The 15,648-nt window shown below is 60.8% G+C and overlaps 3 protein-coding genes and 2 non-coding genes across 5 annotated transcripts; 4 read left to right on the top strand and 1 right to left on the bottom strand.

The window, feature by feature from the left end:
• Nucleotides 1-6,883: 6,883 nt before the first annotated feature.
• On the top strand, nt 6,884-9,102 carry Q8F55_005811 (uncharacterized protein; the record flags this gene model as incomplete). The annotated part of the gene is made up of 3 exons (XM_069354292.1): nt 6,884-6,989; nt 7,279-7,586; nt 7,621-9,102. The coding sequence occupies 3 exons, from the start codon at nt 6,884-6,886 to the stop codon at nt 9,100-9,102; spliced, it is 1,896 nt and encodes a 631-aa protein (XP_069208934.1).
• A 279-nt stretch (nt 9,103-9,381) lies between these two features.
• On the top strand, nt 9,382-9,466 carry Q8F55_005810. The gene has a single exon. It is a non-coding gene; the product is annotated as a tRNA-Arg (tRNA).
• A 22-nt stretch (nt 9,467-9,488) lies between these two features.
• Q8F55_005809 lies at nt 9,489-9,588 on the top strand. Its single transcript has one exon. It is a non-coding gene; the product is annotated as a tRNA-Ala (tRNA).
• A 339-nt stretch (nt 9,589-9,927) lies between these two features.
• On the bottom strand, nt 9,928-11,840 carry SNF3_2 (Plasma membrane low glucose sensor; the record flags this gene model as incomplete). Its single annotated transcript, XM_069354291.1, has 9 exons — nt 9,928-10,131; nt 10,178-10,289; nt 10,334-10,401; nt 10,449-10,770; nt 10,818-10,834; nt 10,873-11,170; nt 11,209-11,473; nt 11,538-11,747; nt 11,783-11,840. The coding sequence occupies 9 exons, from the start codon at nt 11,838-11,840 to the stop codon at nt 9,928-9,930; spliced, it is 1,554 nt and encodes a 517-aa protein (XP_069208933.1).
• Nucleotides 11,841-13,226: 1,386 nt separating this feature from the next.
• On the top strand, nt 13,227-15,052 carry Q8F55_005807 (uncharacterized protein; the record flags this gene model as incomplete). The annotated part of the gene is made up of 3 exons (XM_069354290.1): nt 13,227-13,320; nt 13,476-13,774; nt 13,811-15,052. The coding sequence occupies 3 exons, from the start codon at nt 13,227-13,229 to the stop codon at nt 15,050-15,052; spliced, it is 1,635 nt and encodes a 544-aa protein (XP_069208932.1).
• Between the last annotated feature and the right edge of the window lie 596 nt (nt 15,053-15,648).

Below are 15,648 nucleotides of genomic sequence, written 5' to 3'. Positions count from 1 at the left end.
ACCAAGTGGTCGCTCGAGGTCGCAGATCGTCTACAGATGGAAGCTCACTTGTAGCTGGCTCGACAAAACGGAGCGAACGTGGCACCGCGCCTCGGAGGCCAATGCTTAGTGGACGTCGAGTCGTCGCCAACAGCAATGCAGAGGGGCTCCACCCAAGGCAGCCGATGGGCTGACGGTCTTGTCACCCTTGTCGATCGCAACCGTGTGCTCGATTCGGATGAGGTAGACCGGCCAGCGCCATGAGTAGTGCTCAACTCCATCATGCATGCGACACCCACCTGGTTCAGCGTCTCTGAAACGGCCACGGGCGTGAGTGAGAGTGGCAGTGGTGGAGAGGGCGTGTGGATCGATCGTGTCCAGACGAACGACGACCGCTTGGGGCGCTGCTCAAACAGACAGCCCTGATGGATCCATACGACCGCGGTCGAAGTGGCGGTTGCAAGGGCGCTCTGCCGCATCGTGCGTGCCCATGACTCGCGCCGCGTCCGTCCAACGAAGGGCGGTTGAAGGACGTCCCACGGAGGGCGGTTGAAGGACAGCCCCTCTTGCTTGGACATGGCGCCGTCCAGTCAGTCTCCAATCGACGGCGCCACTCACCTGCCCACCTCCCGCATTTCCAACACCGAACACGTCGACACCATGTATCCGAGAGCACGACTGGCTCCTGTGCGCCGCCACGATGTCGGTGTCCGCTTCCGGCCAATCAGAGTGCCGCCATCGGGTGTCGGTCCAATCACGCTTCGGTGAACGCACAATTCAGGGAGCCAGGACGTCGCTCACATTGATCGGCGACGTGTGCTGACCGGGTCCGTGGCGGGGCATAGATGCTTGTTGCGGGGAGTATGCGGGTGGTCGGAAGAGGGTTGGGTTTGGACACGAGACGGGCGGCGATGTCGACGAGGTTGCTGGGGTGGTGTCGTCCGCGTCCGGGTCGGGGATTGGCATCCTCGTGCCCTCCAACGACCTCACACTCAACTGCCAGGTCAGTATCTGGCCTCTACAGGTTATGGTGGTGAGGTCGAAGGGCGAGAGTGAAGGTGATCGAGGGGAAGGAGGGCACAAGCAGATGGAAACCCAAGGCATCCACTCACCAAACATTGACCGTGAGTCGTCCACGTTGGTGCACGATTGCAACCCGCGTCATGTCAGAGCTGGTACCCTGTGCGTGCCGTGGTGTTCGGGATGCAGGGGTGGATGTAGGGAGGAGGAGAGTGAAGAGCGAGCATGGGCAAGGTGTGAAGCAGGTGAAGCATTGGTCGGATGGTTTTGCAAGTTGTTGACAATTGACAAGCCAACCCCTCACGTGAGCCAGGTGGGTGTTGTAACCACCCACGAGGGTTAAAACCGCTCGATGATTCCCGCTCTCGCCCCCGAGATACGGAGCCCATAGCTCAGTGGTAAGAGACAGCGAGTGACTTACCACTGGGCGCCGGGGCTCTCCTGACCGGGGGTGGCGGTTAGCACCCGTCTTTTTGCCTTTTTGGCCGTCTTTTTGGTCCTTGGGCGTCGAGCTCGTCGAAATGGTTGGCTGTGGTTACTCGAAGGCGAGAGGCCAGAGGCGGAGCTGGCTGGGTGGGAGTGAGAGAGAGGGAGAGAGGCTGTGGGCCGGGCCTGGCCATGTGCTGCGGACCCTTGCGAAATCAGTCGCGCGGTTCCTGCCATTTTCTGCCTGACGCTGCTGGGCTGCCGCGCTCGTTACGCACGCTGCTGTCGTCACTACCCACCTAGTGGTGCTCACAACAAACATCCCACAGATTTGAGTACACTACCACCCGCTGGAATTATTTGGCATCCACCTGCGATGTTTTATCTCACATGGAGTAGTAGGGTTGCAAAGGCACTACGCGCGGTGTGACCGGCTGCTGCAGGATGCTTCCATGCCGTGTTCGTAAGCATCCAAAATCGGCATGCAGAGCCAATGCTATCACCGACCGCTAGAGAGTGCATACACCTGCGGCATGTGTGTGAATCACGGGTGACGATGCCATTTGGATGTGGGAGTCTGGAAGCTTGGTCGCACTTCGAGTACCATCGGTTTGGAAACTGGCCATGCTTACCGTCAGTATACCCCCGGGCAGGAACTGCAAAGACGCACTACAGCTGGGAAAACGGCGACGATCCGCAAAAAGGTTGCATGCGATGAAGGTTGTACAAACGTAGGCAGAACACTTAGCAGGACTACATGTTCTGCCTACATCGACCTTGTTTCCCGAGGTGTTTTAATCTTGCAAGTAGGCGTATTTCGGCGTTTCGGAAAAGGTCAATGTGGTGGGTTGCTGGGTGGAAGAGCGGGCAGGACGTCAGAGGGGCCGGTCCGGACAGCGCGGTGGGATGGAGGAGGTAAAGAGACCGTGGTCTGGACTCGAGGTGGAGGTGCCACTTGGCTGGGAGGCGAGATGGAGTGGTGGAGGGGCAGCTTCATTACGCGTGACCCTTAGTTAATTTGGACCGTGCCTAGGCGCGTTGTCTGCTTATGTTTACGCGTCGCGCTGGTGTACAGCGTCGCGTCTGCGAGGGCTAGTGGTGAGAGTTGCCACCCACCACCCACCAAGCACCGTCCACCGCCGCTGGCTGTGTCCACACGTCAACAAAAATGACAACACAGCCAATCGAGCATTCACACACCTGCAGCATGCATTCCAACATTTTAATCATGTCAGTGCGTGCCCCTGCGCAATAGGAGTGGATGGACACGATTAGCTTGCAAAATTACAGAAATCGGACACAAGCCCGCGCTGGCTGCAGCGCATGCACTGTGCACTGCAAGCACCATCAGCAATCTGTGCATTAGACGTGTACAAGCATAGTATAATGTGGTGTGCGGGTGGGAGCATGGTGGAGGGTTAAATGCGACCAAAAACCCATCCAGCACCCGAACCTGGATGCGGTTGCTAAGCCGCAAGACACCAACTTGAAGTCGGCTTGGCTTCATGAGTCCAGGGGAGGTACCGGGTTCCAATCGGTGGCACGACAGGAACTTTGGGAAGGTTGGCAACCTTTTGCTGTTCGGACCATTTGCTGCGTGACGGTTGGGTCGGCGGGTTGGCGGCGAGATGAGGTGGAGGCCGGGTGTAGGCGGCGCGCGAGGTGGATGACGTCTGGGTCCCAGTGACGCTGGCACAAATTATTATTTTGTGCGCGATTTATTGACATTGTCAGAGAAACGCCAGGTAATATTACCTGGGGTCTATTGCACGCGACGGTGTGCTGGAGGACAAAATGGGTGCCAGCATCATTGCATGCAGCCGCCCGCCGCCGTCGCGTCAACGAGTTGTCGGTGGGGGACACAGCAGCAACCGTTATGTCCATCTTTTGCTTAACCAGAGAATCCATAATATGTTGTGCCGGTTGCGAGGAGCAGCATGCTGAAGGATGGAATGCGACCTCGAGTATATTCTGCATGGCTGCTGCGCGCGGCTGGGTGGGCTGGGGTCAGCCCCAAGAGGCAGCGTGCAGCAACCATGTAGGTGTGTATTCGAGCTGTTCAATAATTTACTGCATCTTGCATGCTGGTGTTGTTACGTGCGGGTGCATAGTGGTGGGTGGACGGGTGGGACGGTCAAGTGCGCGCCAGAATGCAGTGGGCATCCAAACCGGGGCCGGGTTGCCAAGCTGAAAGACAGCAAGTGCAGCTTGGCTTCATCAACCCCGGGGCGGTACTGGGTTCCAATCGGTGGCACGACAGGAACCTGGGAAGGTTGGCAACCTTTTGCTGTTCGGGCCTTTTGCTGCGCCGTGGTTGGGTCGGCGGGTTGCAGCCTCGTGGCCATTATTTCTGCCTCCATTTCTTGCAATTATTACCTGGTGCCCGGTTACCTGGTGCCCGGAATACCTGGTGCCCGGTGCAAGCGGCAGCATGCTGGGGAATGAAGTCCGCTTCGTTCAACGCGTCCTGCACCGGCAGCGGTAATCCAACTGGCGCATGAATATGGTGCACCGTGGCCCGTCGTGCAGAAGCACCGTATTTGTCCAGCTGGCTGCGACATCTGCGGCTGTGCTCAGAGCGAGGGGATATACAGTCATCAGATGTTTGCATTTCGGTGACAGCACCAGGCGAGAGATATGGACAATGATGGATGGGAAGGCATGGGCAAGAGGATTGTGTAATGGATGGCGTGTCTGGCGTCGGGCGGCGGTGAAGAAGAGAGTGTTGGCGGTGGTGGTGCGCGCGGCGTGGTGTAGCTCTGTGACCGTCAGTGGACTTGGGAGCTGTCGTGGGTGCAAGCCCGCTTGCACCCTAGGCCTGGTGCCTCGCGCAGGTGACAAGCAGCGGCGTGTTGCGCGATAGTGGTATGCGTCCTGCCCAGCTGCACAAATACCAGGTGACTGGCCCAGCGCGCTGCTCGCCCCGCGAGCCCACTCTCACTGGCGAGTGCCACGCACACAGGCCCCATGCACACGCCAAACGCACACGACGGGCGTACCTACGCGTGTATTGTATGAGGGGCTGACGCATCCGTCGATCCAAGGCGTCGTGGCGGGCGCACGGGCGTGGGCGAAAGGAGTGTGGGTGCGATTGGATGGAGTAACGATTTGGGCTGGGGTGGTGTCGCGCGCGCGTGTTGGGTGATCAAGCATGGCGATGCAAAATGTTGAACGAGTGGGCGCGGGGAGTTGGGAAATTGTCGTTGTGTGTAGAGGTATGGTGTGTTGTGTGTCGTGTGTGGGTAGGTGTGGACGGTTGTTTGGGTGGTGGTGCGTAGTTCTGTGTTGTGGATGGACGATTGTGTGTGTGGTGGTGCACGCGTCAGCGTTGACGCGCTGCGCGCGCTGCATGGTGGTGCAAGCACTATGTCTGGGTACATTTCCTTGGACGCGTCAAAGTGAAGTTGTGACAAGCAGCCGCGTGGAAAATTACGTGGTGCCAGCCAGGTGCAGTTCGAGCCGTTCAAGTGCCCTGCGCACGGCCTCCTCCCAGCCCGGACTGAAGGGTGGCGTGGTCAAACGGTTAAGACGTGGCCATTTCACCCCGAAACGGGTCACCGGTTCGAATCCCGATGGCAAGGGATTCCTGGGGGGGGGGGGGGTCGCGACCTTTTTGGTGCGTATGTTCCATGCGGTCAACCCGAGGGGGCCGGCGTGGCGGGCCCGTCGGGTTTGCTTGCCCCTGCCCCGTCGATTTGGGCCAGCCCTCACGTCACGGGTAGGGACTCTGATGTCACTGGTATTTATTTTATTACACGTGTGCGGGGTGGAGAGGTGACGCCTGGTGCAGCGCGACTGGTCTTTGCTTTCTGCGCGAGGAGGTGTGAACCGAGCGAATGCCGCTGGTCGGTCGGCGTGTACATGCACGACGACAACAAGTGGGGCCCAGCCGTAGATGGTCTTCAAGAGAGAGTTGGAATTTGGTGACGGTGAATCTGATGCATTCTGGAGTATTACCGCTATCAAAGAGGGCGGGAACACGGCTGCGAGCACAGAAGAGTTGCATTCGTGTGCTAACCTTGATGATGTGGTGGATGCTGTTGGAACTACAGACTCAAGGAGGTTCGCGATACACGAGCAGTGAGCGAACGAGCGGTGAGCGAGTGACAGTGAAAAGCGGGAGAACGAGTCCATCCATCGACGTCTCTGGGCACCGTGTCTCCTGGCCACGACCGTCGGCTGGCCCACGACATGGGCAGTTGGCGGATGTCATCTCGCACATACGAGAAGACGGTGGTGGCGAGCACGGTGAGAGCATGATCAAGAGGTCGCGCGAGGTGGAAGAGATTGATTGGGGCACGGGAGGAGGGGGGAGGGGGGTGGATATGCTGGAAGGGGGGCGGGCAGACCGACGGCGGCGTCGGCACCTGTGGCGCTGGGGTGAGTGTTGCCTGGAGCACGATGGACTCACTGAGAAGGTCCGTGGGACCCCGTCGGGAGGACAGTACTGGTTGTGGTGGCTGACTGGTGGAGATGATGTGGGGGGCGAACAGGTCGAGCGGCCCAAGGAGCGCCGGCGACGGTCACGCCGAGCACCTTGCGGTGGGATGGAAACAAGCGTAAAATCGTGCAGCGCGCAATGTCACGGAGATGCAGTATAGCGAGTCGAGGGAAATGTTGGAGTGGGGACAAGAACAGTTTGGATGGCTTTGGGTGGAACTGGCGTGCGGTCGGCGAACGGAGGAAGACAGCGGCGCAGTGGTGACAATCGGCGGAGCAGGCCCAGGACCGGCGCGGCGGGATGGGCAAGGACGAACGCGTTGGTCGTGGAGAGCTGGTAGAGGGTAGACAATGTGAGAAGGAGTGGATTGACTAATTTTCGAAGGTGCGGTGTGGTGGAAGAGAAGCGGTGGGTGGGGGTAGCGAGTCGTGCTCGGCGGGTCTGGTTGGTGCGCGTGCTGGGGTGAACGAGTGCGTGCTGGGTGGTGAAAGGTGCCGAAAAGTCGAAAGAGTCATTGTAGAGAGTGATTGTGATGTTGTACAGTGTCCTGCTCGCTTGAATGACGCGACGGCGACGGGCATGACGCGCTGCACCGAGCAGACGCGCACCGCCAGAACGGAAGCACCAGGCGCGTCTTGCACTCCACCACTTTTTACCACCGCGCATACTCTTCACCGCCATCCACTTGCCTCACCCCCACCTCGCATGCATCCATATGCATCGCAGCAGCACCGTGCAGCCTCCTCAACCTGCATATCGCCCGTCACCCGCAGTCACAACTCAACAACAAAGGATCCGCGTGCAGCCACGTGGACCACGTGGCCCTCACATTTTCCGCCGTTGACGCCCCGCACCCGCCGCCGCCCACTCGACAAGTTGCTGGTTTCGCGTTTCGGCTGCTTGTCAACAACCACTCCACACTCGACGCGCCTACGGCCTGGCCCCCGCATCGCCTGGACACCACGAGCACGACGAACGACACGCGCCTGTCGCCGGTGAACGCACGACCCCGACGACATGGCGTTCCAGCAGATCAACCTCGCCGCCGAGCCCGGCATCGAGCTCCTGCCGAGCTGCGACCGCGTCGTTGCCGAGCGCCTCGAGCTCGAGGGCGAAGAGGGCGGTGAGTGTACTTTGGGGTGGTCGCGTGCGCGTAGCGAGTGGGGTCGGTGGGCTGCAGAGACGGCACCGGGCACCGCTGCGGCTGTGGAATGCCGAGGTGTGCCCCGGCTCCAGCTGTATGACGCCTCGGTGGGCGGGCGGCACGCCGGTCTCTGTGCGCGCCCATGATCTCACCACCGAGGGCGATGGAGTGGGACGAGACGAAGCCTGCTACGCATGTCCTTGAAGCTGACACTCCGCGCCGCTCCTTACCGACACCGCACATCGCACCGACCGCTCCCCCACCCCAGCCATCAAGATCTTGAACGCGACGACCAACCGCGCGGCCCAGATCGACGCTGGCCATAACCAGCTGACGGCAGCCAGCTGCCGCGTCCTCTTCGAGGGCTTGACGATTCGGCACCAGGCCGTCCCGAGCTGTCCGACACGGCGGCTCCCAGAGACCAAGCGGCCCAAGCCCTTGATGAAACCGCAGTGCATGAGCACCATCGACCTGTGCGACAACAACATTGGCGACGAGGGCCTGCTCTACGCGCTCAAGTACTGCGCCGAGGATCATGGCATGATGAGGCTCAACTGCCGCGGCGCGTGGATCAAGGTGAGTGTCGTGTTGGGACGTGGGCTGACGGCAGCTCGAGGAGGCCTATGTCGATCAGATGGTCGAGTACATCAACGCGTCGCACCTCGAGACGCTGGACCTCGGATACAATCACCTCTCTCCGGCTGGCGCGATCCGCTTCTTCAGCCAGCTCGAGGGACGGTTATGCGACCTCGAGCTCAAGGGTTGTGTGATGCCCGTGTCGGTCGCGCCAGCCATTGCAGAGTACCTCGCTTCGCCAAGGTCTCGCTCCCTCCGCCGCCTGGGGATGAAGTACAACAACCTCGGTTTGAAGGGCTTCAAGGTTGTCATGGAGGCTCTGGAGCGCTCCAACTTCACGCTCGAGGAGCTGGAGCTGTTCGCGACGAACGACCCATACTACTCGCGCGCTCCTAGAGAACACGAGTGGTACGGCGGCAAGCCCGATGTGACCGAACTCGCCATCGCCAACATGCCTGCCAAGGAGTACGACGAACTGTCGAGCATCATCGACGACCAGATCTTCGACGTGTTGGGACGCAACGAGGAGCTGGGCGGCCGCGTCAACGAGGCCGTGACGCGCGTCCTGGTTCCGGCGCGGATCATCCTGCACGGCCGGGAACCAACCAAGGCCGAGGCGAAGCGACAAGTCAAGAAGGCTGCGGCAGCTGCCATCGAGGCGGAGAAGCGCAAGAAGCGGAAGGAGAAGGAGCGCGAGTCCTCGGCGTACCGGCACCTGTGGGAGGAGCCGTCCGACGAGGACGAGCTCAGTGAAGGCGAGCTCGAACAGCTCGAGGAGGCGTACCTCGAGGAGCTCAACGACGAAGACTCCAAGAGCGACGAAGACTGGACGACCGACGAGGAGGCCGAGCTCGTGACTCCCAAGCGCTGGGTCAAGGGCGCGGACGGCATCTGGGCAGCTGAGGCGATCGAGGCGGAGGATGCCGACGACACCACCGACCCACCACCACCGCCAGAACTCACCATGTTCCCAGTGCTCAAGCTGCCACCAGAACTGCAGGTCACGATCGCGGAGTACTCGAGCCAGGACGTGGCCGCCCTGAGCCGCGGGCAGTGGTCCCGGATCTACAGCCACCTCAAGGACCGCAAGAGCCTCGGCGAGCTCGCTCGGCAGCGCCGCGACTGGATGAAGGGCCACCGTGTGCTCAAGACGGACGACCCGTTCGTCGCCGGCATGCAGGGTGCCGAGTTCGAGACGCAGTTCCTGCAGAAGTACGGCCTCATGGGCTGGGAGGACGACGCGGTGAACCGTGACCTGGCTGCCGCGGCCAAGGGCAAGGGCAAGGCGCGCGCCGCCCCGCCGCCCGAGATCCCAAACGGCGCGAGCCCGAGCAGCTCCCGCGTGACCGAACTCACGGCGGCCATGGAGGATCTCGGCGTCGGCGGCTCGGGCTCGGCCGGGTCCTCGTCCCGCGGACAGCCGCACTCGCTCGCCGCGCGCGTTGAGGAGGTCGAGGACGAGGACGCGGACCCGCTGCCGTCGTCGTCGAAGGGCAAGGGCAAGGGGAGGGCTTAGCGGCGTAGCGGCGTAGCAGCATAGCATGGGCATAGACACTGTTGTATAGCATGTATGTGTACTAGGGCGGCATGGGAGAGTGGGGCTGAGGTCGAGGGGGAAGGCGGGCGAGACATGGTCGACCTTCTACTCACCAGCCTAGCACTGGCCCAGAGCGGCTCGCACCTCATCACAACGCCGAGGCGTACTCGCACCCCATCACAACGCCGAGGCGTACCGACGCGGCGCGGCACCCGCCAGACCACGCGCTCATACCCCGCTCCCACCCCCCACCATCATGGTCGCGTGGCCCAATGGCAAGGCGTATGACTACGACTTACGAGGAGTAATCATGAGATTGCGGGTTCGATCCCCGTCGTGGCCTAGCGCAGCAGTGCGCAACGGACGGGCGTGTAGCTCAGTTGGTAGAGCGTGACATTCGCAGGTGGCTGATTGCCTCTCGCGACTGATTTGTCAAGGTCTTTGGTTCGATTCCTAACTCGTCCACATAGCTTTTGCCTGCGTACATGCATCGTTGCGTGTGTTGGGGGTGCTGTGCGCCGCTGCTTCTTTTGCTTTGAGAAGAAGGGCGAGGGATGTGAGTGGCCAGCCGAGGAAGGGGCGAGCCGACGGTGGCTGTGGCGCCACGCCGGGGCCGCGGCTGGGACCCCGCATCCGGCCATGTTCTACCTGCCTGTTCCACCAGTTCATCCCTGTGACAAAGACAACAGTATCAAGCATATCAGACGCTGGGGCTAGCGTGTCAAGCATACCACGCGCCATTGCGTGTAGGTGCCGAGCATTGATAGCCCGCCCGATAGCCCACCACCCCACCCGCCGCCACTCTCACTTCCCCTCAATCTCCTCCTGGCTAGCCTTCTCCGCGTCCCCGAACTTGATAGCCGGGCGGTTCGTGTACTGCTCCATCTCGTCGTCGTGCAGGTCGTTGTCGAGAATGTACTTGCCGTACGACCTCGACTTGATCGCCGACGACTTGCGCATGAGGATGTCGATCTGCTCGAGTGAGAGCTGCGCCGTCTCGTACACAAACTGAGGGAGTTAGCAAGCTACGCTAATTGAGGTGTCGCTAGCTCACGAAGTAGGAGTACACTGCCGCGATGACGCAACACCCGCCCCAGATCCAGAAGACGTTGGTGTGGAGGCCGGCATTGCCGGGGCCGCTGTCGACGAGGTACGGCGTGGCGTAGCTGAGGTGTCAGCGGGATGCCGTACACAACACGCTCAGACTCACCCAATCCCAAAGTTGAAGAGCCAGTTGGTGCTGGTCGACAGGCTCATGCCCTTGGCGCGCAGGGCGAACTGGGTTTGGTCAGCCCGCTCCAGTCTCCGGGTCAAATTGGACTCACAGGATACATCTCGGCGGTAATGACCCACCCTCCAGGGCCCCAGCTGAAGGCGAAGATGGAGATGTAGATGCAGACAAAGGCGACAAGGACCTTCTGCACAACCAGGTCGTCCGAGTTCCGGTGCGCGACGCCAACAGCAGCGACAATGATCTGGGCGACGCCCATGCCAACAGCACCCCAGATCATCAGCGGTCGGCGGCCGACACGGTCGAAGGTGAGCATGCCCACGACCGTCATGCCGGTGAAAACCGTGTTGACGGCGATAGCGATGACGAAGGGGTTGGTGATGCCCGAGGACTGGAAGAACTGGGTGCCGTAGTAGCTGAATCGTCAGTTGAAGCGCTCAGGTGGGTACAGTGCAAAACTGACATGATGAAGTTGATTCCCTGCCCCGGTCAGCCAGTGCTCCGCGGCCCGTACTCACCGAGAGCTGCTGGAGCGCCTGAATACCCATTCCGGTGATGATGCGAGCAAAGTTCCTCGACTCGCCATTCTTGAGGACGTCGAGCCAGCCACCACTGCCGCTGAGACGTTCGTGGTCGAGGTTGGCCTTGATCTCAGCGTAGTGGGTGGTGACCGTCTCAGAGTCGACGGGCTGGCCGAGCAGTCGGGAGAGAGCGCGGCGCCCTTGGTCGTCCTTCCCCGCCATGACAAGCCAGCGAGGCGATTCGGGGAGCACAGCGGTTCCAATGGCAATGATGGCAGCCCAGACGAACTGGATCCTAGCGGGTGTTAGGCAATCCCGGGCAACCACACTCACGCAATGGGGATCTGGTACGAGGAAGCATCGGCGCGGCCGTGGGTGGCGTAGACGACGATTGCGGCGAGCAACAGGCCGAAGGTGATGAAGAACTGGTACGCCGAGATGATCAAGCCACGGATGTGTTTGGGAGCACACTCGGCTTGGTAGACCGGCACGATGACACTCGTCCCTCCTACTCCAAGGCCGGCAAAGACACGGCCAGCGGAGAAGCCGCCGACATTCTTGCAGGCCGTTTGAAGGGCAACGCCGATGCAGAACAGAACTGAGCTGTCAGCCGCCAGCTCCATGACAAACGCGCCAAGGCCGAGCCGAGTCTTGGCACTCACCAATGTAAATGATGATGCCCCAGCGACGGCCAAACCTGTCTGCGATCGTTGAAGCAAAGAGTGCACCGAATAGAGTTCCAACTGAGAGAATGCTCGTGACGAGCGACGACGTGGCAGTGGGCAGGACCCACTCGCCGTGCTCTTGCGCGCCAAACGTCTCGATGAACGGTGCCATGACCTTGATGCCCGAGATATACCCGGTGTCATAGCCTGAGAGTCAGCGAGCTCGGAGCATGCAGACTCACCGAAGAGGAAGCCGGCGAACGAGGCAAAGGCGCCGAGGAAGATTGCCAGAGACGGCATCGTGGTTGCTGTTGCTGTGCTGGTGAGTTGTCGGTCTCTTGGTAGGGGTGGGGCTATGGGGTCCCTGTGGGTCTCCTCACGCACTCCATATATAGTAGACCGGTGCACGCCGTGCTCCGACCACGCACGATACCGCAGAGTCACTCCGTGACGCCTGGTGCCCGATTTCACGCCGACCGGGTGTCGCGTACGCATGAAACGGTAGCACGGAGCAATTGCGGGGAAAAGAATGGTCGGTTGTTTACGGCGTGCGGCCGAGCTGCCACCGCCGCCTGGGAGCATGGGGGAACGGTTGACAGAGGGCGTTTGATGTCCACCGAATGCTCCAGGAATCGCCCGTTTCCGGTGGGAACGCTCAGAGTGGGCACATCCACGGAAGTGGCTGTCGATCATGCCTCCTCAGTCGTCATCGTCGCCAAAGTAGGTGATGTGAAGGACATGGACGGGGTGCCGCTGCCGTCGATCTGCCCGAAAATGCACCGTAGCGTGGTGGACTGGAGCTGGCTCTGGCAGTTCGCACGCTTTGACGTCGTTTGCGCATGGCGATGGACGTGACGTTCGAAGGCAGATTGGGTTGTTGCGAGTCGGGTCATGGTAACCGCCACTGCGCCTGGGCGATCGAAGTTGGTCGAGGTGGGTGCCGGACATGCTGCAGGCTGTCAGCAAATGCACTGTGCGCATCACACAGAGACATCACCGCCGACAACTCACCTCTCCCCAAGCCAAGGTCCTACAATGTCACCCGGTAAATCGGGTGCAGCGGCTCAGCTCCGTGGCGAGGAAGGGCCGGAGGAATGCCGTGAAGCCGGGCCAAGTTTGTTTCCCGAGACTGGTCATTTTCGGCGCATTATCGCCGGATTCCCTGTGCGCCGCAGCGTGAGCACATACGCCGGGGTTGCAGCGTGGGCAAACGCTCACCGTTGCTCTGCTATCTTGTGCTGGTCTCTGGATGAGGCGTATGATAAGACCGAGATGGGAGATGGGGCTGGAAAGTGGAGGGACCAGTTGCCCATCGACGGCCAAGACGCGCGACTCTGTGAACGCGTCTCAAGGATCTCGGCGGGAGCAAATTGGCATGACTTGTCGCCGCTGACGTAATGACACGTGTTGCCGTTTCAGCAGGTCACACTCGACGACCACGGCAACTCCAAGGGGGAGGGGCGACTTTTGAACCTTGCTTGCTGCTGCTCTCGACACGTCAACAACCACTCCGAGCATCGACACACTTGCGTCCGCCTCATTTCACGGACAACCAGCACGATACAGACCCCATAGCACAACCCTCGAGCTGGGAGCCGCTGCGGGGTTCCCCAGCCGACAGGAACAGCAAGCATTATTCCCGCAATCTCCTCCACTCTCGGGGCGGCGACCAAGGACGGCGGCAAGATGGTCGCGGAGGGCCGTGGCCCCGTAGTCGAGTCGTTCGCTGGGAGAAGTCTCATCACTGCGACAAACTTGGATCTCCAGGGTGTGGAGGGAGGTGAGTGGACTCTACTGGTTGTGTGAGCGAGGTCAAGTCGGCGAGGAAGGTGGAGGGGCAGCTACTCGGCCGCTCACGCGACGAGCTAGTGGACCAAGGAGATGCGCGCTGTGCCCGACTCTCGGAAGGGGCGTGGATGCTGACCCCGTACACAGCACAGCAAATCCTTTCCAAGGTCACACGGCGGGTCGAGCAAATCGACGCACGCAAAAACAACCTTGGCCCGGAGGGCGTCGTCGAGCTGTTCGAAAGCCTCACCGACCTGCTGTACGGCGATGAAACCGACGAAGATGAAGAACCAGATGCAGGCGACCGCAACGCTGGCCAGTGGGGGCTCTACTCGATCATCCTTGGGGAGGATCTCCTGGGCGACAACGGACTATCGGCTGGGTTGCGATACGCGTCCGAGGATCGGTCATTGCGGTGGCTCAGTGTAGCATACGGCGGCATCAAGGTGGGTCGGATGGAAGAATCGCTTCTGACAGCACAGATGGGCAAGCTCTTTGACGTGGACAATGCGGCCCAGGACCTCAACATCTGCGACCTGGACCAGCTCACCCTCAACTACAACCCGATCTCAGTGTCCGGCCTCGCCCAGTTTCTCCAGAGGCTCGCGCCGAGCAAGCTCCGCACGCTTGACCTACGGGGATGCATCTTCGAACCCGCAGCGGTGCCGTTTCTCGCCGCCTTCTTCAGCTCGCCGCGCTGCCGCTCGATCGAGTCCCTCGACCTGTCGTACAACCACTTCGGCTACAAGGGAATCGTCGTCCTCCTCGATGCCCTGATGAAGCACAACTTCACGCTGCAGCAGCTGGAACTGTGCTACGGTGGCAAGGAAGATATGGACGAGGTGGAGCGTCCTGCGGCCGAGAAAGGAATGCCGTTTCACATCAGAGGCAGACTTGCTCAGCCTCGCGGCGTCAAGTACTTTGGAACCGAGTTTCCAACGACCACCGAGATGGACGAGGACATTCCCGATGTGGAGCAGGAATACCTGCTGGACACGATGCCCATGAGCCGACGGGCCTTTCTGGAACGGAATCGAAACCTCTACACCCGTGTAGGACGCTCCGCTGTCCAGCTCCTGCCGATTACTCGGATAGTAATCCATGCTCGTCCTCCCGTGTCGGCGGAGGAGGTTGAACAGCTGGCCCTCGCCGCTGCGGAATCAAGGCAGAGGCTGCTGAGCCGAACCCGGCGATGCGAGTGCGACAGGCTCCGCACAAGCGCGACCGGCAAATGGGTCAAGGTCGATAACGGCATCTCGGTCTGGAGCCAGCAGCAGACTACGGCCAAGGTGCCGACATCAAAACGCGGCCCCAAAGGGCGCAAGATTATGAAAGCGAAGGACAAGAACACGACCGGCAACCCAAAACCCAAGTGCCGATTCTGTGCGTCCTTTGAGAGGCCACAGCCCGACCTCGACCCATTCCCGCTGCTCAAGCTACCTCGGTCCCTCCAGCTCCGGGTTGTGCGCTTCTCGTGCGATGACGAAACAGATCTGAGCGACGCGCAGTGGGACCGGCTGGTCGGGTACGCGTCACATCCCGACAGCCTGGCGCAGCGTGCCGCCGAGTTCAAGGCCTTCTTCAATGGCATCGAGGCCGGCTCGAGGGTCTATGACTTTATGATGGGGGAGTTTGTGCGCGAGTGGAGGGGGAGACTGGGACTGGCAGGCTTTGAGGCCAACACGGCCAACCTGCGGTACATGAAGGAGATGCGGAGGGAGTAGAGAGCGGCGGGAGTAGACATGGTGACCACCTTGCATGGCACGGAGAACTGTTTGTACATGTAGCCTGTGTATGTACCTGTGTTAGTAGGTGGGAGCAGGTGGTGGGGTCGGAGGAGGAGGGGCCACGCACAGACTGGCTCCTCACGCCAGACAAATGAGGAGCGCCTGTGCGGGGTGGGGTGGGATCGAGTTACGGCCCGATTCCGGCGAGTGCCGAGTCTGAGCGGCGCACGGGGCACTGCTACGTCCCGACGCTTGTCGTCGTCGTTTGAGCCGTCGTCAATGCCGACGAGCAGGACGCAACCGAGCCGGGAACAGGCTGATTGCAGCTCGCGACGGCTAGAAGTGGCTTGCCAAGCCCAAGTGGGTGGTGCAGATTGACCGTGGGAAAGTTTTGCGATGGTGCGTCATTGTGGGTAGCTTGGGTAACCGACGAGTGGGAGCAACAATCACACCATCACAATGGGCAACCCGCAGCGACGACGACGACGACGACAACCTCGACCCTCTTTAAGACCGCAGTGCACGCAGCAACATCACTCCGGCCCCAAACAAGCGCGCTTACCTTTTCCCCCACCTGCTTTGTCACTTTTCTG

This window comes from Vanrija albida, assembly GCF_041260175.1.
Source record: "Vanrija albida strain AlHP1 chromosome Unknown contig_4, whole genome shotgun sequence".
In the NCBI taxonomy this organism is placed as follows: domain Eukaryota; kingdom Fungi; phylum Basidiomycota; class Tremellomycetes; order Trichosporonales; family Trichosporonaceae; genus Vanrija; species Vanrija albida.
Note: the sequence above shows the minus strand (reverse complement) of the source record. Positions and strands in the feature narration are given on the sequence as shown.